The sequence below is a fragment of the Nicotiana sylvestris genome, chromosome 9, assembly GCF_000393655.2.
Source record: "Nicotiana sylvestris chromosome 9, ASM39365v2, whole genome shotgun sequence".
Lineage (NCBI taxonomy): Eukaryota > Viridiplantae > Streptophyta > Magnoliopsida > Solanales > Solanaceae > Nicotiana > Nicotiana sylvestris.
Window position 1 is genome coordinate 35,650,033 of NC_091065.1, and position 27,936 is coordinate 35,677,968.

A 27,936-nucleotide genomic window follows, 5' to 3' on the forward strand; every position below is an offset into this window, starting at 1 on the left:
GTGAACTCCCAACTTCAAATAAAATTTGTAACTTTGCGGATCTTTGCAACTTCAATCGTGTATGTCAAAAATTATTTCTGAAGGGGCTAGACTTGCTAAAATTAATGAACTTAAGCCATGATTAAATAGGGACCCCGAAATTGGCTGTCTGTGCACTTCACCCCAATTTTTTTCCTCTGCGAGTCCTGTTAAGAAGCCTCAGTTAACTAGAGGTAATTTGCATGAATAAAACATCACATTATATAGCTATCAACATTATGTCTTCTGCAATTGTTCCATCTTCTATTGATAGTTCACCAATACATGTTCCTCTTTTGTGTTCGACATCCTAGGTTTATGCCTTGTATCTGATTAGCCCTTTAAGTTTACTGTACAGACTTCATACGTGAGATTAACCTAAGATAATGTTGAACCTGGATGGCCGTCATCAGTACATTTAATAGGCCTTCGAACATCATCTAACAGTAAGCTGTGTGTTCGGCCATAAAATATGTATATGATAACTCCCACAGCCAGCCATATTAAAACGCGTACCCACGTTTCAGCTCTGCAAGTTGTCACTGTTAGTATGTGGCATGCATATTTGTAAAACTAACAATTTCCTAATGCAAGAAAAGGAATATGACTAGCCCAATATTAACTAGCAAGTATGTATTTATAAGAGCAGTGGCTACTGGTAGGAAAGGCACAAACGGGCATATGAAACCTGGGGAAAAAAACAGATTAGAAATACTTCAGTGACATTGTGATGCCTCTTTAGGACAACAACCAGAAATTAGCTAATCAGTGGAGTAGAAACTAGAAAAGCATGAAAAAAGAATTCATGTCCAAATTCTTTAACATGCTTCCTCTCTATAGTCGTAGTGCTTGTCTAACATGAAGCAAGGGTTATGCTTCGAGGTTTTGCAAAAGAGTTCTAAAATTGTGCGTGCATATGAAAAATATGAAACATTTAAAAGTGGAGCTATTTTAGCAATAGAATTGACTTGAACCAAGTTGAAAACTTATTTCCAGCAGGATTCACTGCAACGGATCATATTCTCTTTTCTTAAGTACTGCAGTGGATCATATTTCAGTCTACGAACAAGATCTAATATCCAAGGTTATCTAGGAAATCAATGCTATTGGGGCTAAGGGTAAAAAAGGTGAGGCATCGGGTGAGGAAAATATCAATACTTGTAAATAAGGAACAGTAATACTGTGATGAATGAACAAAATTTACAGACATCCTGTGAAGAACTTATTTGGCTAGTGCTAGAAGTGCATAGTAGTATGTAGAATGCATACAAACTTCAAATCAATAGCAAGAGAAATAAGTGTAATGAAAGTGTTAAATTCCAAGAATAAAAATTATTTTACATGATAACGTTCCATATCATAAAAACCTTATATTATCTAGGACATCTGAAGTCTACTCTTCAGTAGACAACAGATAATTTCTAACTAAAAGAATTAAGCTAGTTCATCCAGTAAGCCAGTGACATGTAACGATGACCGCAAAAATTACAGAATTTTAGATATACCTCCTGATTTCGTGAAACTCTCGTTTGTGTCAGCTTGATCGACAGAGCTTAGCACAGCCAAAAAGCAAATTACAAGCATACCAGCAACTCCACTCAAGATAAAGCGCAGAATGCTGACAAAACAACCAAGTTATAGAGTTAAAAATACCAGACATTCTTTTGGCAAAAACTGAAGAGGTGAAAAGGAGAGAACACTATGCAACAATAACACTAAATTGCATGATGAATAAACTCGAGGAAAAATATAATGCATCAATCAGAAATCAACTCTTGAGCTACACTACAGCTTCTTTTCAGCCCAATATAGGCAATAGTGTTGCAATACCCCGTAATCCGAGCATCTCTTAGCTATGATTAAAGCATAAAGCATACTTGTAACAGTCATGTGGTGGTGTTATAATGTTGCTTTAGTGCGTTAACCACCCCAAATATCCATTCAAATTTTTCTTTTTTCTCTTTAATATTTTGAGAGAGACAGACCCGGGATATCCATTGTCCTTGCTAGATTGCTGAGAATAAGCATTATAATTGTTTATTTTAGGGTAATAATACCCAGCAACTTGAGGACTTCAAGGTAAGTAATGACCCTACACATAACCCTAGTCTTCCATAACTTGCATAAGCATGAGATCTAAAGCATTATTGTCAAAGTATTGTGTTTGAAAAGCATGTTGGGACAAATATAGCAATATGACATATGTTTTGATAAATGTTTATGATGTTACTTGAGATTTATTTGATGATTTCAAGATGTGCATTTGAGCCATGACATATGCCTGTATGTTATTACAAGAGATATTTATGTTAGAACAGTTGGTACAAGTTAGCGACTTTTACTTGAGTAATAACTAATAATAAGTATGCGTATAAGTATGACTCAAGTTCTATTTTGTTATAGAATGACAATAATAAGAATGTTTCCAGATAGGCTTTGGGAGGAAATCGAGAAACTAAGAGATAGCAGACGCAAAGAAGAGGAAGATTGTATATTAGTCTGACATTTTTTATACATCACAAATGTGAGGATCACATACTAGAAAACTGAAGTTCCTTACCTGGATAGACTTTTAGTTGACACAGCAGCTACCACCACAAGAATTCCAAAACATACCATGGTAATACTCCAAACAGCGATTTTCCTTCTCCTGAGTTTATCTTGAAAAATATATAAAATTATGCACCAGTAAAAAAAATTACTGAATCAAGAGATTCAAAGAAACAATATTGTACAGTGGCTTCAATTATGGTATGAAGTTCATAGAGAGACTGTAACTCTGCAGAAAATTTGTCTGAAAAGAATTTGTTCAAAATTAATAATTTGGATAAGAACCAAAATGCCCTGTGTTATGAGCAGGAAAAGCATAGGAAACCATCCATCAAGTTATCACGTGGACAATTTGACACTTACTGAACAGAAGATGCTTCTAAAATGATGACTTACCTCAAAAGATTCCAGGCAGCTCATCTCTCTCTCTTTATATATACTCCCTCCGTTTCAATTTATATGAACCCATTTGACTGAGCATGGAGTTTAAGAAAGAGAGAAGACTTTTGAACTTGTGGTGTAAAATGAGGCACATATATTTTGTATAGCAATAAATTATTGTATAAAGGAAAATTCTTTTCACGTAAGAAAAGAGGTCATTCTTTTTGGCACGGACTAAAAAGGAAATAGGTTCACGTGAATTGAAACGGAGGAAGTATGTATGTATGTATGTATATATATATATATATATATATATATATATATATAGGGTTTTGCTAACCTACTACACAGTTGTAGTAGGTTAGCATTGCATACACATTTGACTTCTCCAAAATACCCCTAACAATACACTCACCACAATAAACATAAGGACTTTTTGGTCTTTAATCCAAATCCCTAATTCCATCTCCATTCTCATCCCTTTCGGTTTCTCTTTCATTTTGCTCCCCGATCTATACTCCAACAAACTCAATCCTAAATTTCTGCTCCTTTCTCCTTCGCAGTCTTCTGGATACAATTCCACACAACATTCCAAGAACACAAAAAATATAGACAACCAAAAGAGAGGTCAAAAGTTGATGAGTAAGAAATCAAATCAAATTTTGATTGACAAATGAATTTTGGCAAAAAATTTCGATAAATTACAGAGTCCTAAATAGTGCATCGTCATAAGAAGAGATCTCTAACCTTCACTGCCTTCTTCCTCCGTTTTCTTATAAGGAGTTACGTCAACGGAGAAGAACAAAATGTTGAATTCTTTTTTTGATAGAATCAAACAGTAATTGCGGGTATTATCATTACAATAAAAAACCAAAAAAAAGTTATGTACACCATAATCTCTAAGAAGTTATGGTTGCAGATGAGTGCTCCCTATTGCTCGTCAGAAGTGTTGCAGAGATAGGTTGGAGATGAATGTCTTGGGAGAAAAATGCAAGAGAAGAATATTGGGATTAAAGACCAAAAAGCCCTTATATTTAATGTGGTAGCATGTATAGTGTGAGAAGGCACGGGAGAAAATATGATATGTTGATATTGTGTGTTCAATACAATACAAGAGGTCCTTATTTATAGCTATACTATACAAGGACGTACTACTCCTATTCCAATGTGGGACAAGACTACATTATGTACATATCTAACACTCCCCCTCAGACCGGTGCATACACATCATATGTACCGAGCTTGTTACACATGTAACTAATACGAGAACCAGTAAGAGACTTAGTGAAAATATCTGCTAGTTGATCATTCGACTTTACAAACTTTGTAACAATATCTCCTGAAAGTATTTTTTCTCTGACAAAGTGACAGTCGATCTCAATGTGTTTAGTCCTCTCATGGAACACCGGATTTGACGCAATATGAAGAGCAGTTTGGTTATCACACACTAGTTCCATCCTGCTGATTTCTCCGAACTTTAACTCCTTGAGCAACTGCTTGACCCAAACTAACTCACACGTTGCCATAGCCATGGCCCGATATTCCACTTCGGCACTAGATCGAGCAACTACATTTTGTTTCTTGCTCTTCCACGAGACCAAATTACCTCCTACTAGAACACAATATCCAGATGTAGATCGTCTATCAGAAGGTGATCCTGCCCAATTAGCATATGTGTACCCAACAATCTGCTCGCGACCTCGATCCTCGAATAGTAATCCTTTGCCTGGAGCTGACTTTATATACCGAAGAATACGAACAACTGCATCCCAGTGACTATCACAGGGAGAATCCATAAACTGACTTACAACACTCACCGAAAAAGAAATGTCAGGTCTACTAAGGTCTACCCAGATCCTAAGTTTGGAAGTGCTGAAAGAGATGTTGCTTCAGATTAGTAATACCATCCTGATCGTTGCCAGTAATAACATAAACCACCAGATAAATACACAAATTCGGAGCAGAATGCTGATAAAACACAGAGTGATCAGCCTCACTACGAGTGATGCCGAACTCCTGAATAATTGTGCTGAACTTACCAAACCAGGCTCGAGAGGACTGTTTCAAACCATATAGTGACCTGCGCAATCTGCATACACAACCACTAAACTCCCCCTAAGTAACAAAACCAGGTGGTTGCTCCATATAAACTTCCTCGTCAAGATCACCGTGGAGAAAAACATTCTTAATGTCTAACTGATAAAGAAGCCAATGACGTACAGCAGCCATAGACAAAAAAAGACGAACAGATGCTACTTTAGCCACGGGAGAGAAAGTATCACTATAATCAAGCCCAAAAATCTGAGTATATCCTTTTGCAACAAGACGAGCCTTAAGCCGATCAACCTGGCCATCCGGGTCGACTTTGACTGCATAAACCCAACGTAGACTTACCTGCAGGAAGAGGAACAAGCTCCCAAGTGCCACTCGCATGTAAAGCAGACATCTCGTCAATCATAGCCTGTCGCCATCCAGGATGAGATAGTGCCTCACCTGTAGATTTAGGAATAGAAACAATGGATAAAGAAGATATAAAAGCATAATAAGGTGACGACAGACGATGATAACTTAGACCAACATAGTGGGGATTAGGATTAAGTGTGGACCGTACACTTTTTCGGAGTGCAATTGGTTGACTAAGAGGAGACAAGTCCGCAGTAGGTGCAGAATCTGATGCAGGACGTGAATCACCCGGGCCTGATGCTGGATGTGGACGGCGATGATAAGTCAAAAGTGGCGGAGCTGCAGAAGGTTGAATTGGACCTATAGGTGGTGGAGCTGGAGCTATAGATGGTGGAACGGGAGCTATAGGTGGTGGAGCTAGAGATGTAGAGGAAGATGGATGGAAGATAGTGATTGAATCTCCAAAAGAAGAGACTGGTAGTACCTCAGAAATATTTAAGTGATTACCTGGACCAGTTAAGTATGATTGGGTTTCAAAGAAGGTAATATCAGCGGACATAAGGTACCGCTGGAGGTCAGGAGAATAGCATTGATACCCCTTTTGCGTTCTCGAGAAACCAAGAAATACGCACTTAAGAGCACGGGGAGCTAACTTATCTGTTCCTGGAATAAGGTTATGGACAAAACAAGTGCTTCTAAAGACACGGGGTGGAAGAGAGAACAAAGGTAAGTGGGGAAACATAACAGAGAATGGAACTTGGTTCTGGATAGCTGAAGATGGCATATGATTAATAAATAGCAAGATGTAAGAACTGCATCCCCAAAAACGCAACGGAGCATGAGATTGTATGAGTAGGGTACGAGCAGTTTCAATAAGATGTCTATTCTTTCTTTCAGCTACCCCATTTTGTTGAGATGTGTACGGACAAGATGTTTGATGAATAATCCCATGAGATTTCATAAACTGCTGAAATGGGAAAGACAAATACCCTCGGGCATTATCACTACGAAATGTGCGAATAGAAATCCTAAATTGATTTTGAATTTCAGTGTGAAAGGTCTGGAAAATAGAAAACAACTCAGATCGATTTTTTATCAAAAATATCCAGGTGCACCTAGAATAGTCATCAATGAAACTAACAAAGTAGCGGAATCCTAAGGTAGAACTGACCCGACTAGGACCCCAAACATCTGAATGGACTAAATAAAAGGTGACTCTGCTCGATTATCAATACGTCGAGGAAAATAAGAGCGAGTATGCTTACGGAACTGACAAGACTCACACTCTAGAGATGACAAGTGAGATAAATCAGGTACCATTTTCTGAAGTTTTGACAAACTAGGATGTCCCAACCGTTTATGTAATAAATCTAGTGAATCAGTAACAGGACAAGTTGTTGAAGGAAGACAAGATTTGAGTCCATGTGATTTAGCAAGGATAAGGTAATAAAGTCCATTTGATTCACGCTCGGTACCAATGATCCGCCCTGTACTGCGTTCCTGTATAAAAAACATGGTCATCAAGAAATAAAATGGCACATTTAAGTGATTTGGCTAGGCGACTAACAGCTATGAGATTAAAAGGACTATTAGGGACATAAAGAACTGAATCTAAAGGTAAAAAAGGAATTGGGCTTGCTTAACCTATTACAGTTGCCATGGTTTGAGACCTATTGGCCATTGTGACTCTTGGAAGAGATTGAGAATAAGAAATAGTAGTGAAAAGAGATTTGTTACCAGAAATATAATCTGATGCACCTGAATCAATGACCCAAGACTCAGAGGATGAAGATTGAGAGACACAAGTCACGCTATTACCTGTTTGAACAACGAAAACTATCTCAGAAGATGTCTGCTTACCTGCTTTGTACGGAAGAAAATCAAAATAATCCACTAAAGAAACCATCCGACTATTCGAAGTATCGGTTCCCATGTCGCTACAATTAATAGTAGTAGGGTTAACTTGAAATAGTGAAAATTAGTAACTCATTTGGGAAAACTAAAGAAATCACTGAGAAAACACTGTTTTAGGAAAACAGAACATTGTTCTGCCCCAGAAAACACTGTTCACGCCAGAAATACTGTAGCTCTCGGAATATTACTGTAGCAGCCAGAAAAAATTCAAAGTGGTCGAAATGAAATTAAAAAGGTAGGGGTAGGATCACAATTACCAGACAACCCAACTGTTCTGAAGAAACTTTTTCAAAAAATGGCCGGAAGTCCAATTCTGAAATCACTATTCACGTCGGAAAAATATAAAAGTGGTCGGAATTTGGTGTAACCTGGATGGGTAGGCTCGGAATTGCAAGGGGAACAATCTGTCCTGAAGAATCGTCGCCAAAAAATGGCCGCAAGGTGGCCCACGCGACGTCAGAACTTCGCCGGAAAATTTTCTTCCGACCGCTACACTACCGCCAGGGATTTTCACTGGGGTTTGGTCGTCGGACAGTGACTACTCTTGTGGTAGTGTTGGATTTTGCACAACACTAACCGAGACAAAGCAGACGCAAAACAACTTTAAAAAGTCGCCGGAAAAAAGGGTTCTGGTGACTGATTTCACTTCCCGGAATCGCTGGAATTTATGCACAGCGATAAATCTCTCACGATAGCTCTAATACCATGTGAGAAGGCACGGGAGAAAATATGATATATTGGAATTGTGTGTTCAATACAATACAAGAGGTCCTTATTTATAGCTATATTATACAAGGACATACTACTCCTATTCCAATGTGGGACAAGACTACATTATGTACATATCTAACATATAGTAAAGGGAACTTTGGAGAAGTCAAATGTGTATACAATGCTAACCTACTACAATTATGTAGTGGGTTGGCAAAATCCATATATATATATATATATATATTTACTAACAATCATCTAAATCTAATTTGTTAGATAGTTATGTGTAAATAGTCTTAATCCCATATGTAATAGGAATAGAATATGTCCTGGTCCTATAAGTAGTAGGAGTAGAATATGTCCTAGTCCCATATGTAGTAAGAGTAGAATATGCATTATATATAGGGCTCATTGCATCATTGTTTAAAAAAAGCTAGATTTTCTCCCGTGCATTCTCACATGGTGTCAAAGCTTCAGTGAGAAAATTATCGTTGTGCGTCATTCCAGCTACATCCAGGAAGAAATAACTCATCGGCGTGCAATATTCCGGCAATTTCGTCTTGTTCTCGGTTCATCACTGCTACGGTAGTATTGTGCATATACCAGTACCACCATCAGATTTGAAACCCTTGTGCGACCAAACCCCAGAAATTTCAATCCCATCTGAACAGTAAAATCAGTCACCGTGCATCTTTCCGATTGACGACTCAAGATTGATTTGCGTTATCTCCTTATCGATAAGTGTTGTGCGAAAACCAACACTACCATCTTATTCGGAAAAGTCAGGTGACAAAACCCCAGTCAATCGCTCTGGAAGAAAGTCACGCGCCGCCAGAACTAGGATTCCGGCGAGCTACATTAACTTTTCCGGCGCGTGTGAGCCATTTCTGGCCACTTTTTGACAAAACTTCTTCAGGACCACTTATTCGTCCAGTGATTCCGAGCCTACACATATAAATTACATCAAATTCTGACAACTTTTATTTTCTCCGGCGTGAACAATGATTTCCCGAAACAGTAATTTGCAGAAAAGTTTCTGCCTATTTTGTAATGTGGAATCCGGCTTAGTCTCACTATTTTCAATTTTTTCCAGCAACCTTTCGGCCAACTTTTGCTTATCAGCAACCACTTGGTTTTGTTGCTCAAGGGGAGTCTGATGGTCTTGTATGTCGAATGATCAACTTGCAAATATTGTCCACAAGTCCCTTACTGGTCCTCATATTAGTTACATATGTAAGAAGCTCAGTACATATGATTTGTCTGCACCGGCTTGAGGAGTGGTAGATAGTTATGTGTAAATAGTCTTAGTCCTTTATGTAGTAGGAATAGAATATGTCTTAGTCGCATATGTAGTAGGAGTAGAATATGTCCTAGTCCCATATGTAGTAGGAGTTGAATAAGTATTATATATAGGGCTCATTGTATCATTGTTAAAAATAGATAGATTTTTCTCCCGTACATTCTCACATAATTTATATGCGCAAGAATGATGGCAAAATTTTAAAAGTGTTTAGTATCTTGCTATTAAAAAATCCATCCACCTATCTGCCTGATCAGAAAAAAGGAAAAAATCCGTCCAGTTATCTATAATAACAACCTAGTATAGTCCCACAAGTGGGATCTGGGGAGGGTAGTGTATACACAGACCTTACCCCTACCCTAAGGGTAGAGAGGTTGTTACCGAATAGACCCTCGGCACAAGAAGATAAAATACGACAATAGAATAGTAACAACAATATAATCAAAAAGATAGCACACGTGAGCCAAGAGTCAGAAAATATACCTGAAAACGCAGTATCAATAAGCAGTGCAGTGACAAGGTCCTAGAAAATAGTACGAGCACAACATGTACCACTGGCATACTAAAACACGACACTGACTGATTAGACTTACACACACAGCGGATTAGAAAAACGCTCAACTACCTACTAACCTTCAACCTTAATGCTCTCCCTCCATACCTTCCTATCAAGGGTCATGTCCTCGGTGAGCTGAAATTGCGTCATGTCCTGCCTGATCACCTCTCCTCAATACTTCTTTGGCCGCCCTCTGCCTCTCCTCATACTCGTCAGAGCCAACCGCTCGCACCTCCTAACCGGGGCATCTAGGCTTCTCCTCTGCATATGCTTGAACCATCTAAGCTTCACTTCCCTGGATAATCGACCCAAGGTACTTAAAACTTTCTTTCTTGGGGATGACTTGTGAATCAAGCCTCACGTTGCTGTCCACTTACTCCGTAACAATCGCTGAACTTGCACTCCAAGTACTCAGTCTTAGTCCTGCTCAACTTGAAACCTTTTGACTTAAGGGTTTGTCTCCAAACCTCCAGCCTCTCGTCAACACCTCCTCGCGTCTCATCAATCAGAACTATATCATTAGCAAATAACATATACCATGGCACATCCCCTTGAATATGGTGCGTCTGTGCGTCCATTGCCAGAGCAAATAAGAAAGGGCTGAGCGCAGATCCTTGGTGTTACCCCATAACCACCAGAAAATGCTCCGAGTCTTCTCCTACTGTCCTAACCTGAGTCTTGGCTCCATCATACATGTCCTTAATCACACTAATGTATGCTACCGGGACACCTTTTACCTCCAAGCATCTCCAAAGAACCTCTCTTGGGACCTTGTCGTATGTTTTCTCTAGGTCAATAAACACCATGTACAAATCCTTCCTCCTATCCCTGTATTGTTCCACCAACCTCCGAATAAGATGAATAGTTTCCGTAGTTGAACGACCCGGCATGAATCCAAGTTGGTCCTCAAATATAGACACTGACCTCCTCACCCTCGCTTCCACCACCCTCTCCTACACTTTTATCGTATGACTAAGCAACTTGATACCCCTATAGTTGTTACAATTCTGGATATCACCTTCTCAAAAAATATATCACCTTTGTTCTTGTACAACGAAATCATTGTACTCCACCTCCATTCCTCTGACATCTTATTCGTCTTAAAAATAACATTGAACAGCCCGGTCAGCCACTCCAGGCCCTCTCTGCCGATATACCTCCAAAATTCAACAGGGATCTCGTCCGGCCCAGTTGCTCTGCCCCTGTTCATCTTACGCATAGCGCCCACGACCTCCTCAACCTTAATGCGCCTACAGTACCTAAAATCACGGCGACTCTCGGAGTAGTCCAAATCACCCAACACAATGTCTTTGTCCCCTTCTTCATCCAGAAGTTTAGGAAAATAAGTCTGTCATCTCCTCTTAATCATAGCCTCATCCATTAAAACTCTGCCTTCATCGTCTTTGATGCACCTCACTTGATCCACATCACGAGCCTTTCTCCCTCTCGCCTTGGCCAACCCAAATAACTTCTTGTCCCCGCCTTTGTCCCCCAACTCTTCATACAAACTACTAAACGCTGCATTCTTGGCATCAGTGACCGTTAGCTTCGCCTCCTTCCTAGCCTTCTTATACCCTACTAAGTTCGCTCTTCTATCCTCCTTGTCTGTACTCTACACTAACTTCAAGAAAGCCGGTTTCTTTGCTTCCACTTTTCCCTGAAACTCTTCATTCCACCACCAATCTCCTCTGTGCCCGCCCAAGTAACCCTTTGAGACCCTTAATACTCGCATCCTTACTACTACTCCACACACCCAACACCCTCAATTTCCCCTTCAACTCCTGTGCTTTATCCTTAGACAAAGCTCCCCACCTGATCATCGAGCGACCCCATATAACCCGTTTCTTCCTCTTCATCATGATGTCGACGTCCATCACCAACAGCCTATGCTGCGACGCGAGGGACTCACTAGGGATAACTTTGCAATCCTTGCACAAACCTTTATCACCCCTCCTGAGGAGTAGATAATCAATCTGAGTCTTAGCCACCGTGCTACAGAAAGTAACCAAATGTTCATCTCTCTTGAAAAAGCAAGAGTCCGCAACAACCAGCTCAAAAGCCTTAGCGAGCGAAGTCCAACAGAGTCGTACCTCCTCCGTTCCTATCCCCAAATACGAAACCACCATGAACCTCACCGTAGCCTCCAATGGACATCCAACTATCTATAAGAGTAGGAATTCATGCCCATCTCTTTATTGCTCTTTATAAGCAAATAAAGCTCCTAACTTTGCGTCTATTACAGCCTCAAAGTAAGTCCTATAAGCCCATCTCATCCTTATATACTATTACTTCATGCGACAAAAGCCCGATAACTCACCTTACATCAAGTCCCTAAGATAGAAAGAAGAGGATACATAAATCCTACCTTAAATAGCTGAGACATTGACAAAAATAGCTGATAAACACATTAAAAAAGCATCATCAGTTAAACATCCTGACAAGTGAAGTTTTATTATGACTATAATAACACCGGTGACTAGATCATAGCAACAAATTATAGACAATGCCAGAAGACTTTTAATGTTAAATTGCTTAATCTTGAATAATCGACTGCAATCTTTAATTAATAATATGAGAAACAGAAGCTGCCATATCGGATATCACAGTCGCCAAATCAATATTTACAGTTACGTTCCGTACCAGTCTTCAATGAGAGAGTAAAACATGCTTTTAGGTATAAATGTGTCTGACGCTTAAAATACTCAATCCACAACCCATTCCGCCCCGCTTCAGTTTTTTAAGAAAATTGTATCAAGAAGGCCCACATAAGAGCAAACCCGTGCCCCCCCCCCCCCAAATTTCCATCCCTACCCTTACAGATTACTTTGTCATAAAAATGAATTCCAATGAAACAAATAAATGCTTAATAGGAATGTTACTATCAAACAAATTTCGAGAAAGCTTCATAAAAATGAATTCCAATGAAACAAATAAATGCTTAATAGGAAGGTTACTGTCAAACAAATTTTGAGAAAGCTTTCAAGAAAAAGACATGGTGATAAACTAATATTTTATGTGGCATGCATTTATATGCTCACTGTAGTTCAGAAACCATCAAACTCAAAATAAACTTAATTTCGCAGAACAATCAATACCATGAGAAGGATACCTTGAGCTACATTTTGCTCAAGAAGAGGCCTTTCAAGCAAATCTGCTCCATGAGCATCTAGATGTTGACCATTACTGTCCCAAGAATTATCAAGAGCTTTAGCTTCTTCTCAATAAGGTTATTATCATTGTGCAAATGATACTTACACATTTGATTGCTGGTCAGATGGCAGGAAAGGCAGTTCATCTGGTGGAACATATCTAAGTATCAAGATTGAAAGAGCAACTATGGTGAATGAGAGCAATGTGCCAACACTAACCTGCAAAAAGATGCCAAATTTTCTTACTTCTCATTGAATTCTTCCAAACTTGTCTCTTTTAAAGCACGGGAATCTTCCTAGTTATAGCTTACCATTCCCGCCAGTTGAGAGACATCCATAAAAAAGGCAAGGATTGCAATAAAGATACCAGTTGCTATGGTGCCCTTGACAGGAACTTGAGTGTGCTTACTAATGTCTGAAAAAAAGGAAGGCAGTAATCCATCCCTAGCCATCGCCATCAGTATTCGAGGCTATTTGTTTGCAGAAGTGGGAAACAAAAAAAGCACAAAAGAAAAGAAATTATGCATAGCAAGAAACATATATATTCACAACTGTTCAGATTTTCTGAGGTGCCAAATTAGGGGATCTTGGAATATCACAAGTTTATTAGAAAAAGATAAGATATTGTTTCTACAAAAATATTGAACTTGGGCTTAACTCAAACCCCAAAAGCTAGCTCATGAGATAATGATTGCTTAAGATAATACAAGGAAATGACAACTCATTCCCTGTACCGATGTGGAACATTCTAACACCTCTTTCCCTCGTGCCTAGTGCTAGACATTTGGAGCATAGGCAATATAACATGGGTGCCCCAACATTAAATAAACCAACAATAGTGATGCCTCTAACTCTGATACCATGTATAGAAAATGGAGTTGGGAAAAACTCAATCCTAAAAGCTAGCTCATAGGCGAAGATTGCGAAAAACAATAAAGGAGACTTTAGTCCATTCCTCAACCAATATGGAACATTCTAAAGGTTCCAAATCCAGAATATACTTAGGTTAGTTGGTATATGTTGTCCCATCAAAAGCAACCAGATGCAGAGGAAGAGGGGGCGAGGGGGTAACTAATACTTCTTTTAGCCCTGATACCCCCCGAAAAAGGGACATATTAACATCATGATAAGTAGCCTATGAACATGTGCAAGTGTGAAATTGATGGATGTTTATGTACAAAATTCAAGAAAGAAAGTTCTATCATCTGTATCATCTGCTGGGCTAGCCACACAAATAACTCAACAGTGGAACTCTCCTTAAGACAAAATCTTACTGATAGGTTGGTCACTGCCTGCTTAAGAAAAGGTTTAACTAGTCTTCACCAATTCTTTCCTTCGAAAAGAGTTCAACATTGGCTGCAAAAATGCTACTCTAATTATCAAGCAGAACTCCATGTTCTCAACCTGGTATTATATAGGCCCTTTCAAGTTTTACAAAACAGATGTAATACAGAAGTTGAATCACAAGACCTAAGTGTCCCAGGACATCCTACAGCAATCTAGCCAGAGAGATACAATAGGAACTAAGTTGCTCGGATTCGGGTGAAAGTGTTCGATCAGGGTGCGGATCTAGAGGTCGAATCCTTCATGATCTAAATATGAAGATTCGGGGTAAGGGTCTAGGTATGGATATGGGTGACAGAATTCGGCTAAACATAATTCAAATATCTAAAAATAAAGTCATAAAAATATGCCTAAGTTATGAGACATTATGTGGAGTGCAGAAAGTTTCTCTTTTATTCTCAATTTCACCCTAGTTTTCATTTTGATTTCAAAAATCATTATATCTGTCTCAAATTCCTCCGCCGATTTTGGTCAAAGTACCCAAAATTGATTAATCAGATCCGATACAAATCCCATCCTACACCCACACCCACATCCCACATCCCACACCCACACCCACACCCACATCGTATCAACACGGGTATGGCACCGAAAGTTGAGTCCGAGCAACTTAGCCTATGAATGATAATATACTTGCAAGAAAACAAAATATGTCCAAGTTCCTAATTAAAAACCACTAATGCACGTCCCTGCTTTGATATATCAAGAGCATGTTAAAAAAGAACAGTTAATCGAGATCATCGAATCTATTGACCCGTCAAAAAGCTCCATTTAAAGGATAAATCGGTCACAAACACTGAAGGCTACATTTAATTAGGACAGTAGTTTGATGCATTTGGTAAGTCCTTGGTCTACAATAAGATGCATGAACAACATCAATAGAGATGCTATGTACTCCTTGAGTCTTTTGTGAGCATTATGCACTCGTAACTGATCTTGTCAATAATATTGGGATTATTTTGTCGGGGAATGTGCTTATTTATATATACCTATCCAAAAAGGAAAAAGATTTGACCAATTATCAACTAGATTTTGCCAGGTTTTTAAAAACTTGAGAAATTGTCTAATCAAATAAGGTCCTAGTTGTAAGACTACTCTCATCCATGATCACAAACCATGGTTTGACCTTCAAAAAGATACCATTGCATCCAAATTCTCTGGCTTTTTTTCTGTAAATGGTGTTCTTCGTTAATTGCTAAGCTACTTGGTCTTGTTCCCTTGAAGCAATCTCAATTCGAGTAACACACTCTATAACTAGAGCTGATTGCTTTTTTTGGGGGACAAATAACTGATCGCATATTCAATACCTGTGGAATAATTGAACCAATAAGGCTTGCACAAAGAGCATTCACCGTTCCAATCGTTATAATGTAACTGCAAGCCATAACATGAATCAAGTTTAAACAAAGCCTAAAACACAAGTTGAGATCACAAACTGTAGGTCATGTCACAAACTTACACAGCCCATTCCATGCCATAGCCTGCAAAAGCAGACGAAATTGGTGTATCGGGGTCCAGTGCGTAGTATGGAACTAAACCAACAATAACAGCTGAAACCAGCATATACAATATGCCACATATGGATAGCGCAATCCCTATACCAAAAGGCATGTCACGTTGAGGGTTCTTTACCTATTACGTCCATTGTAAGTAAGTCCATGTTTTAATTGTGACAAAAATATATTGAAAAAGTAACTCTGTTTCTATTGCTGAGATTCAGTAATGCAGAACCCAGAGGATAGCAAGAGATATGCTCAGCTACAATCAAATTAAAAAGCCAGTCAATCTGCAAATTTTTTTAGCAACACAAAGGAAGATGTAAAATATTTGAACTTGACATACAGATGAATAGATGATCCAACTAATTAAATGTTCAACATAAGTGCTTCTTTATGAAAAATGTATGTACAAACTCACAGTATATCCAATTATCCTAGATATTACAGCAGAAATTCTTTTATCTGATAGCTATAGCTGACAAGGGGCATTTTATGGATGCAAAAGAGATTCATAGTTGGGGGGAGGAGGTAGGTAAGTATTGAGTCAAAAGATGAGGTGAGGGAGACACATGAGGAATTTTATGTATAACCGCAATAAGATGTGGAGTGGAGGTCAAGATTTGAAGGAGAAGATCATCTTAACTGGGGGATGAGGAATCGGTTCAGAGAGGAAGTTCTTGGATGAGGAAGTATGAGATGCGACTAAAAGTAAAGTGAAGACTAAAGGTCTCAAATATCACGGTGTCACCGTCACAGAATGCTTCCATAGAAGAAAGAATGATGTGGCTTTGATTATAAATTGTGAGAAGGCACGGGAGAAAATATGATATATTGATACTGTATGTGATGCAATACAAGAGGTGCCATTTATAGCTACTCTATACAAAGGGGATACTACTCCTATTCCAATGTGGGACAATTACATAGCTATCTCTAACACTCCCCCTCAAGCTGGAGCATATAAATCATATGTACCGAGCTTGTTACATATATAATCAATGCGAGGACTAGTGAGGGACTTGGTGAAAATATCTGCAAGTTGATCATTCGATCTCACAAACTTCGTAGTAATATCTCCTGAGAGTATCTTTTCTCTGACGAAGTGACAATCAATCTCAATGTGTTTAGTTCTCTCATGAAACACCGGATTTGATGCAATATGAAGTGCAGCTTGATTATCGCACACAAGTTCCATCCGACTGATTTCACCAAATTTCAACTCCTTGAGCAATTGTTTGGTCCAGACTAGTTCACATGTTGCCATAGCCATTGCTCGGTATTCTGCTTCTGCACTAGACCGAGCAACTACATTTTGTTTCTTACTTTTCCAGGACACCAAATTTCCTCCTACTAAAACACAATATCCAGACGTAGAACATCTATCAGAAGGTGATCCTGCCCAATCAGCATCCGAGTACCCAACGATCTGCTCATGACCTCGATCTTCAAACAGCAATCCTTTACCTGGAGCCGATTTTATATACCGGATAATGCGGACAACTGCATCCCAATCACTACCACAGGGAGAATTCATAAACTGACTTACAACACTCACAGGATAAGAAATGTCGAGCCTAGTCACTGTGAGATAATTTAATTTACCAACCAGCTGCCTATAGCTTGCAGGATCGCTAAGCGGCTCCCCTGTCCAGGCAGAAGTTTAGAATTCGGATCCATCGGCGTGTCAACAGGTCTGCAACCTATCATCCCTGTTTCCTCAAGAATGTCTAACACATATTTCCTTTGAGAAATAACAATACCTGAGCTAGATTGAGCAACCTCAATACCTAGAAAGTACTTCAATCTGCCTAGATCCTTAGTTTGAAAGTGCTGGAAGAGATGCTGCTTCAGATTAGTAATACCATCCTGATCATTGCCCGTAATAACAATATCATCAACATAGACTACCAGATAAATACATAGACTTGAAGCAGAGTGGCAATAAAACACAGAGTGATCAGCTTCACTACGAGTCATGCCAAACTCCTGGATAACCGTGCTGAACTTACCAAACCAGGCTCGAGGAGACTGCTTTAGACCATAAAGTGACCGACGCAAGCGACATACAAGGCCACGAGACTCCCCCTGAGCAATAAAACCAGGTGGTTGCTCCATATAAACCTCATCCTCAAGATCACCATGAAGAAAGGCATTCTTAATGTCCAACTGATAGAGGGGCCAATGACGAACTGCAGCCATGGATAGAAAAAGGCGAACTGATGCCACTTTAGCCACTGGAGAGAAGGTATCACTGTAATCTAGCCCAAATATTTGAGTGTATCCTTTGGCAACAAGACGTGCCTTAAGTCGATCAATCTGGCCATCGGGACCAACTTTGACTGCATAAACCCAACGACAACCAACGGTAGATTTACCTGAAGGAAGAGGAACAAGCTCCCATGTACCACTTGTATGTAAAGCAGACATCTCGTCACTCATAGCCTGTCGCCATCCTGGATGAGACAATGCTTCACCTGTAGACTTAGGGATGGAAACCGAGGACAATGAAGATATAAAAGCATAATGGGGAGATGACAGACGATGATAACTCAAACCAACATAATGAGGATTAGGGTTTAGTGTGGTCCGTATACCTTTTCGAAGTGCAATCGGTGTACTAGGAGCAGGATCCGCAGTAGGAGCCGTGTCAGGTGCAGGACGAGAACCAGATGGGCCTGATGTAGGGCGCGAACGACGATGATAAGTCAAGAGTGGTGTTCCTGTGGCTGGGGAACTAGGAGGGATAACACTGGACTCCTCAAAAGTTGGTATGGGTGAAACCTCTGTGGTTGAAGGTGGAGGAGGATTACTAAACTCCTCAAAAGTCGGTATAGGTAAGACCTCAGATATGTCATGGTGGTCAGCAGAAGTGACATCAGTTGTGAAGAAAGGTTTAGACTCGAAAAATGTGACGTCAGCTGACATAAGGTACCTATGAAGATCAGGTGAATAACAACGATATCCCTTCTGAACACGAGAATAACCAAGGAAGACACACTTGAGAGCACGAGGAGCTAACTTATCTTTCCCCGGGGCTAAGTTATGAACAAAACATGTGCTCCCAAAAACCCGAGGTGGAAGAGGGTATAAGGCTGACTGGGGAAACAATATTGAATGTGGAATCTGACCCTTGATGGGAGATGAAGGCATCCTATTAATCAAATAACAAGCTGTGAGAACTGCATCGCCCCAAAAACGCAGCGGAACACGAGACTCAATTAGAAGTGTGCGAGCAGTCTCAATAAGGTGCCTATTCTTTCTTTCTGCAACCCCATTTTGCTGAGGGGTATAAGGACAAGATGTCTGATGAATAATTCCATGAGAAGACATAAACTGCTGAAACTGAGAAGATACATATTCTAAGGCATTATCACTGCGAAAAATGCGGATAGAGACACCAAATTGGTTTTTGATTTCAGCACAAAAACTCTGGAATATAGAGAATAACTCAGAACGATCTTTCATTAAGAAAAGCCAAGTACATCTTGAGTAATCATCAATAAAGCTAACAAAATAACGAAATCCCAAGGTTGAACTGACTCTACTAGGACCCCATATATCAGAATGAACCAAGGAGAAAACAGACTCTGCATGACTCTCAACACTACGCGTAAAGGAAGCTCGGGTATGTTTCCCAAGCTGACACGACTCACAATCTAATCTAGACAAACTGGATAAACTAGGCACCATCTTTTGAAGTTTGGATAAACTCGGATGTCCTAAACGTCTGTGGATTAGATCTGGAGGATCTGTAACTAGACATGTTGTGGAAGGACTGAGCGAGTTAAGGTAGTAAAGACCTTCTGATTCACGACCTGTACCAATTGTCCGTCCCGTACTGCGGTCCTGCATAATAAAAGAATCATCAATAAAATATATACCACAATTGAGGGCACGAGTCAAACGACTAACAGAATGCAAGACTAAAAGGACAACCAGGAACATAAAGAACGGAATCTAGGGTGATAGAAGACAATGGGTTGGCTTGTCCAACTCCTTGTGCCTTAGTTTGACATCCATTGGCTAAAGTAACAGTAGGAAGAGACTGTGAATATACAATATTCGACAAAAGTGATTTATTACCAGAGATATGATCAGAAGCGCCTGAGTCCATGACCCATGGTCCAAGAGTACTAGACTGGGAAACACAAGCAAAAGAATTACCAGCAATAGGAGTGTCAGTCTGGGCAACTGAGGCTACTTGTGGAGATGTTTGCTTACTTGCTCGATACTGAAGGAGCTCATTATATTCTTCTTTAGATACAGAAAAGCCCTGGTTACCTGTAGTCTCGCTCTGAGCAACGTAGGCATTTTTGGGTGGACGACCATTTAAGGAATAACACATTTCGCGAGTGTGTCCAAGTTTGTGACAATAAGAACACTTGGGTCTAGATCTCCCAAAACGACCGCCTCCTCGTCTATTCTCCATAGCTTGAGATGCCCGAACATCTACTGTCTGGGATGCAAGAACAGAGGAATCAAGTATCTGTGATGAAATCACTGGGTGACTTGGTGCTGCAGCAAGGCGAAGTAATCAAGAATTCATCAACTGTAGGGACAGTCAGACTCGCCAAAATCTGGTCTCGTACTGAATCAAGATCATGAGGAAGTCCAGCGAGTGTAAGAACTAGAAACATTTTTTGTCGCTGCTCTTGTTGTTTTGACACACTAGCAGAAACTGACATCAATGTCTCAAATTCCTCCATGACTGCCTGTACCTGACCCAAGTAAGTAGACATATCTAATTCTTGCTTCTTTAAGTTTGTCATCCGTGATATCACATCATAGAAGCGAGATATATCATTAGTGTATAACGTACGAGCCTTTGCCCAAACCAAATAACATGTCTGGAATGGCCGAAACAAAGGCATCAACTTAGAATCAATAGAACGCCACAAGATGCTACATAATTGAGCATCAATTTTTGCCCAAAGCGCTATCGCCTTTTCATCTCCTTCGCTAGACTGTTTAATCAGATGATCTTGCACACCTTGACCTTTACACCACAACTCGACAGATGAAGCCCAAGCTAAGTAGTTTGAACCTCCCATTAAAGGTTCCGAGGTAATCATAACATTAGAGTTTCCAGAACTCATGCTTTTAGACCCAAAAACATCAATTCCCAAAGACATCTTGTAAATTATTACCAAATAAGAGAAATAATCAACTGTAATCCACTGAAAATAGAGTAAGGAACACTGAACCAGAATAGTAAACTACTGTAGCAGTTGGAAAGTTACTGTTGCAGCCGGAAAATATTCAAAGTGGTCGGAATGAAATAAAAACAGTAGGGGTAGGATCGGAATTACCAGAAGACCCAACTGTTCTGAAGGAACTTTTTCAAAAAATGGCTGGAAGTCAACTTTTTGAAATCACTATTCACGCCGGAAAAATAAAAAAGTGGTCGGAATTTGGTGTAACCAGGATGGGTAGGCTCGGAATTGCAAGGGAAACAATCTGTCCTGAAGAGTCGTCGCCAAAAAATGGCCGGAAGGTGGCCCATGCAACGTTGGAACTTCGCCGGAAAATTTTCTTTGGACAGCTACAGTACCGCCGGAGATTTTCACTGGGATTTGGTCGCCGGACAGTGACTACTCTTGTGGTAGTGTTTGATTTTGTGCACAACACTGACCGAGACAAAGCAGACGCAAAACAACTTTGAAAGTCGCCGGAAAAAAGGGTTCCGGTGACTGATTTTACTTCCCGGAATCGCTGGAATTTATGCACAGCGATAAATCTCTCACGATAGCTCTGATACCATGTGAGAAGGCACGGGAGAAAATATGATATATTGATATTGTATGTGATGCAATACAAAAGGTGCTATTTATAGCTACTCTATACAAAGGGGATACTACTCTTATTCCAATGTGGGACAATTACATAGCTATCTCTAACATAAATAAACTAGTAAATTCTAAGATGAAGAGTGGATAGGCAAGTACACTTAGCAAATTGAATTGCATAAGGCATATAACCGTGTTAGCTAGAGCTTTCTTAACTCTTCCAAAGAGAATACGAGGTTGGGAGAGAAATGAAAACAGTGGATTCATTTAACACATCCACGGCCAGATTCTCAAAGGTCGTAAATGAAGACTCACACGTTTTAACCAAAGTTCAAGGGGGTTTGCGACAAATAAACTGGTAAATTCTAAGATGAAGAGTGGATAGGCAAGTACACTTAGCAAATTGAATTGCATAAGGCATATAACCGTGTTAGCTAGAGCTTTCTCAACTCTTTCAAAGAGATTACAAGATTTGGAGAGAAATGAAAACAGTGGATTCATTTTACACATCCACGGTCAGATTCTCAAAGGTCGTAAATGAAGGCTCACACGTTTTAAACAAAGTTCAAGGGGGTTTGCGACACGGAAATAAAAAATTGGATGCAGAAGTTCCATCGAACAATGACTCGACCAACTTTATATTTTCATTATATGCACTAAGAGCTAAAACCAATAAGGAAATGGCAGACTCCATGACAACTGGTGAAAAAAAATGGTGGCCTTTATACAATTTGCAGCCAATACCTCCTCCGTTGTGCTAGCAACTATATCAAAACCAATGTATGAAAAGAAGACTGTCGCCGAGCCAGCCAACAACCCATTTGCTCCAAAAGCAAAATACCTAGAAACTCAAAGAGATGCATCAATCCAAAGGTTGGTTGTATGTAATACAGTGAAACCATATAAAAAGAACCACTTACCCGCTAGAAACTTCATAGCCTGGCCAGCCAGTCTTACATCCCAGGTATGCACCAGCTAAGACAATGAACACTAAAGCACTAATATTGATGGTTGTAATTATAGCTTGCGCAAGGGAACTCTGCATAAGAGATTTTCCAGTTGCAAGAGTACAATGACAGTGCAGTTGAAGACAAGTTAGACATTAGATAAAGGAAATTGAGGAGAAGTCCTTTAATTGAGAGAAGGACGCACCTCCTTGATCCCAGTGCACAGTAGGGCAGTGATAATGAAAACTAAGATTGCAGCACCAGGATCTACTACAATTCCAAAAATGGTTTGACGAGCCAAAATTGAGGACAGTTTATCCATACCACCAAAGAATGAAGCCTGCAGACGAAATAGTACTTAATAATCGGAAAAGAAGTCCATCTGGTGAAGTGGGAATTAGTTACAAGAAGTAAAAAGGATGAGGAGTTTGAGTACTAAAATTACAGTTGCTGAACAAAAGCCTTCTTTTCAAGTGATCACAGATATATAGTCAAGGGGAAATTCCTTAGTGGAAGAAAATTATTCAGATTAAACATGGTACCAGCAATTTCTGGAGTACTAACCCTGTTAGTTCCCCTCATGGCTATGGTTTGTGGAAGAATATAAAAGCGTATGGGAGGAGCACAAGGAACAGACACAGTTAAAGCTAGGAGATGGCAAAATAATAATTTTCTGGTATGATGATTGGCTGGGAGATGATCCTCTAAAAGACAGGTTTCCTCAGTTTTGAAGAAAATAGCTGGGCAACAGTTGAGTAATGTAGTAATAATCAAGGCTGGGAAGTGAAATTTAGAAGGAATTATAATGATTGGGAAGTGACGAATATGCTAAGCTCCTTCAACTATTGGATAGCTCATAGGTTCAGCCTAACAAATCTGATTCTCTCATATGGAAATTGCATAGCAGCGGAACATTCTCAGATATAACAGTTTGAATGCTCGGGGCATTTGGGTTACTGTATGGCCTTGGCAGATGTTATAGGAAAACAGTGCCCCTATTAAGGTACAGTGCTTCAGTTGGACTGCTACACATGAAGCAATTTTAACCCAGTATAACCTGCAGAGAAGAGGTTTGCATAAATGTAATCAATGTCACCCGTGTAGCAGGAATTAAAGAGGCAAATCATCTTCTTCTTCATTGTCCAAGACCATGTTTTAGCTCCTTTCCCTTGGGGCTTTAATTCACATGCTTTTAAAGCTACAGATAGTATGATAGACTGTGTGCAATCACTATGGCTCTTTCACTGAGGGCCTAAAGTATTCTCGCGAAACCATTCTTATTTTGGCATTGCTCAGGAATATGAGTTGTAGAGAAGGTTATTCAATTATTTCAGCCTAACTCTTATGTTTTGGTATGATAAAGAGAGGAGAAATCTTTTATACACATGAATGTTGATGCCATAGAGCTGCCACCGAGACTTCTCTTCGTCTAACAATGACTATCTCTATCTCAGAGTACCGTGAAATTAAATTTATTTGAAGGTGCTAAATTTCAATTACCCTGGTTCTTGGACTGTCCTAAATCATATCACAACTTTCAGTTAATGAGATATTTCAGAGTTACATTTCTTTATATGTGCATGTTCAGTAATTTCCCCTTCTTAAGACCTTTAGTCCTTATACATAATACAAATTTCGTTTTAAAATATCTCGTTTTCTAGAAAACCAACCAAAAGAAACGAAAAGTCTCATGCAGTGACTGTTAAGGTATAATAAAAATGGTTCAGATAAACAAATTATTGAATAAATAAGAGAAGAAAAAAGTAATTTCCAACCAAAAACGTGAAAGCAGAAAGACCCAGTTTAAGAATAAATAAATAACTAAATAAAGACATTCCATCGCACCAAATTGGGCGCTATGCCACGAGCAACAGCTGCGCCACCAAGAGTGTATTCGAGTATCAAAGCCCAACCAATTAGCCATGCAACCCTGAGTAGAGTAACATTTTCTAGTGGTCACTGAGTGAAGATATCCTATTAAGCAGAGAAACCATGGAAAATGATTTTCAGGATTGACAACAGACTCTGGAAAAAGTCTTTGCAATGATTTTCATCTTAAAACATTTTCTCCAATCAAGATGTTAAGAAACAGTATGGATGAAATGATAAGGAATGTCCTCTTTACCCTTCTCCAATGCAGACATATGAGTAATGATATGCACTTCCAGCAGATGGACAACGACAAGCAAGCTCCGCGTAACAAAATGCAGAGAGAGCAGCCGCTATTCCACCAATAAAGAAGGAAATGGTGAGAGAAGGTCCAGTGTGCTCTCTGGCAACTGTTCCAACAAGAATATAGACTCCAGCACCTATGGTTGCTCCAACTCCTGATGGAAGTAAGGTTAACAAATCAAAGATCAGTGATGCTTCAAAATCAACTCTCATTGTTCAACAAAAAAATGAGATGACGTCAAGGAAAAAATAAGGAAAGGTCTGAGAACTAAGTATTGGCATTGCCTGTCTAATTTTACTTGAAACGGAAAAAGAAATGCAGTCCTCTATCCAGGGAATAATGAAGAACAAGCAGTTATCGTTTAGAATGTCAGAAACTCAATTGAAGTTTACATGACCACTCAATTATTTTCAGCAAAAGTTCAAGGTGTCAGACAGAAGATCCACAAAGCGAAAGAGATGACTGAGATTAGAGAGGATGACTCACCAGATATACAAATTCGAGGATTCTCATTACACAAGATACCAGGTTTCTCTTTGCAATATTAAGAACAAGATCAAACCCATTCTAACAAAGAATTATACTCCACAAAATACAGAGTAAAAGCAGTGAGGTAATGGAGCAGATGAGGTTAAAGTTCAACTATGGGAAGCTACGGACAAGAATTTTCAAAGTCCTAATTTGTGTAAAAATGTCACAACTGGAGTATTAAATGTCAGTTTCTCCTACTAATGAAGAGGTGATACACGAGGTAAGATGTAGAAAGTGAACCAAGTTTATTTGACATAAGAGATACCTATATCAAAATTTCTGTATGACCAAAAGTTTCTTCACTGGATACTCATGAAAGTCGCAATCTACTAAGATGCTTTAAATAGTGTTTTTACATCTTTATAGCAAAGCTATTTCTTAATACCATAAGTAGAAGAAAAATAAAATTAAAAAATCTGGATAGCTGCAGAGTTAAAGGAAGCATACAGTGTTGTGAAGCAGATTTCACGGCAACATCCTTACAATGTAGACTGTTAATCCTCTCTACGCCACTTTAAAGTAGGCTGACTCAGACACAGGTTCTTTTTAATCTTTTATCTACAAATCTCAACTTGAAGAATTCTGAGACTGCACTCTGTCCCTTTATTAGCCCCGTACTCCAGGTGTAGAGCCAATGTCTATGGGTGCTCAAACTTAACTGCAGTAGTTTTCACTCCTAAACTATGCTGCTAGCACCCCACCAAATCCCCCAAAAACACCCCCCCCCCCCAACCAACCAAAACACTTCACCTTCTTGCACTTGGAAGGATGTTAAATGAAAATTTTGAATAGAAACGCTTTAAGCGATTACCAATTTTAGTTGCACAGTTATTTTCCCCTGTTCTATTAATTCTCTTAGTGAATTATAATAATAAGTCATTGTAAATTTGAACAAAAGCTTTTTCTCTCCCCGCATTTCTATTTCTTCTCTCCGTCCTCTAATCAACCTTAATAAAATTGTTCAGGAATTGTTCTTCCTCTCAACCCCTTAGAACTCTGCCCAATTGTGACTCCGGTGCAAGGGTTGTAACAGAAAAGCTCTTTAAACATTATTATCTTACTTTATGTTTTTTTACATTAATTGAATATATTGAGAGCACGCATACACAGCGTGCTATGATGTTTAGTTTACTTATTCCAAGTATGTATGGGCAATGGCAAGAGGAAGCAGAATCAAAGTATAGGTAGAGTTACCAATGGCTGTAAGGTCGAAAAGAGAGAGTTTTCTGGCCAATTGCTGAGTTGCGAGTTTTTGCCTTGCTTGGGTTGCAGCATCAACTCGCTTTCTCCTAATCAAACTTCCAAATCCATTATCCATCATCTCATTCTCAACGGAGCTCAAACAACTGGGCATATATATATATATATATATAAGCAGTTCTTATTTTGGGAAAAATTGGAAGGTTTGTTTGTGTCTGTTTCGTTGAAAATTTCGAGGTTCGCCGAGTCCCAACTCCACTCTTCTAGGCCCACCCCTCATTCTTTGTTAAAATAGAATGGGCTAGCAGTTTTCTAACTGGAAATAGCTACATTATTTTAGAGGAAACTACACAAGCTACCTATTAAAACTAAAGTATTTACCCTCTTTATCCAATGTTAAATTTATTATAATATACTAGACTTAGAGCGTGCTACTCATCTCAATGACTAATTTTTTGTAAGAGAATTATATTTTAAAAAATTATATTTAAATTATAAAATAAAGTATGAACTTTTAAATTGATTAATATTGATCATATATAGCTAATTCAATAAAGCAATATTCACCTTAAATGTTGTTTCAATTTAAAAATATTATCAGTTGAATTTCACAAATCATTGTGTTTCCATTTTAGTTTAAGTAAAAACACATTCAATTAAGAAAAAAGTTAATATTCAAAATTTTAGCTGACTTGAAAATTTAAAATATTTGAGCAATAATTAAATAATAATGTTGTCCAGTGTGAAATTTGTTGACTTTATTATTTAAAATTTCAACAGAAAATTATAATAATAATTGGATATTCCTTTTAATTTGTCAAATATAATGAGTATTTTTACTTTTGAGTTATAGCTTATGTATGCCTATCTTTTAGTAGTTTCAAAGAAGAGCAAATCTGATGCGAAAAAAAGTTTAGTTGATTGTGCCTATAAGTAAACTCAGAGTCCTATTTGAAGAAGCGATAAGGATTCACGTTATTAATATTAGACAGTCCTAAATATTTTATAATTTTATTCACGTAGTATAGGATAGTTAAGATGGTATATTATAGTTATGATACACAATTCAACTAAGGAAAAATATTTATATATAAGGTAAGTTTAGTTGATTTTCAATTCCTAAATATTAGAATTTTCTACAAATAAGGAAAGAAATTCTAGTTGATTTTAAAGTCCTTAATATTAGGAAAAATAATTAAATTACAATTTTATCCAATATGAAATTAATTTTTAAAGGGTAAAAAAGGCGAACGATATTTCGCTAAGGGACTTCGTGCTTTTAATATAGTACATATATATATATATATAGAGAGAGAGAGAGAGATAGATAGATAGATAGATAGATAGATAGATCTTTCTAACTAAAATTAATTATCAGTCTATCCATTCTCAATTTTGTTTGACCATCTGAATTTTTTTTTTCCCATTTTAAAGATCCATAATCATGTAAATACTATCATAAACCTCCATCGTC

General features: G+C 38.7%; 1 protein-coding gene across 9 annotated transcripts; it reads right to left on the reverse strand.

Annotated features, from left to right (window-relative positions):
* LOC104238825 (cationic amino acid transporter 2, vacuolar-like) lies at positions 1-26,749 on the reverse strand. Of its 9 annotated transcripts, none has more exons than XM_070156565.1 (14): positions 26,457-26,747; positions 24,684-24,885; positions 24,404-24,488; positions 22,764-22,898; positions 22,532-22,650; positions 22,356-22,452; positions 15,786-15,958; positions 15,634-15,700; positions 13,294-13,452; positions 13,089-13,201; positions 12,943-13,016; positions 2,579-2,678; positions 1,524-1,636; positions 1-185 (listed from the first exon to the last, which is right to left on the reverse strand). In XM_070156565.1, exons 1-14 carry the CDS (start codon positions 26,614-26,616, stop codon positions 52-54), a joined length of 1,731 nt encoding a protein of 576 aa, XP_070012666.1. In that variant the 5' UTR covers positions 26,617-26,747; the 3' UTR covers positions 1-51. The 9 variants fall into 9 exon arrangements, 8 of the variants coding, with proteins under 8 accessions (XP_070012666.1, XP_070012668.1, XP_070012671.1 ...); XM_070156567.1 differs by having other exon boundaries at positions 1-547; positions 26,457-26,746; XM_070156566.1 differs by lacking the exon at positions 1-185 and adding an exon at positions 554-706.
* Positions 26,750-27,936: the final 1,187 nt, after the last annotated feature.

Bases quoted from the DNA above. Each gene is read 5' to 3' on its own strand.
- LOC104238825 (XM_070156565.1), bottom strand. From the start codon at position 26,616: ATGCCCAGTTGTTTGAGCTCCGTTGAGAATGAGATGATGGATAATGGA. The intron at 22,899-24,403 runs GTGCGATGGAAT...TTTCGTCTGCAG, and splicing joins GTGGCATAGCGCCCAATTTG to GCTTCATTCTTTGGTGGTAT. The intron at 186-1,523 runs GTATATCTAAAA...GCTTCTTAACAG, and splicing joins GAGTTTCACGAAATCAGGAG to GACTCGCAGAGGAAAAAAAT.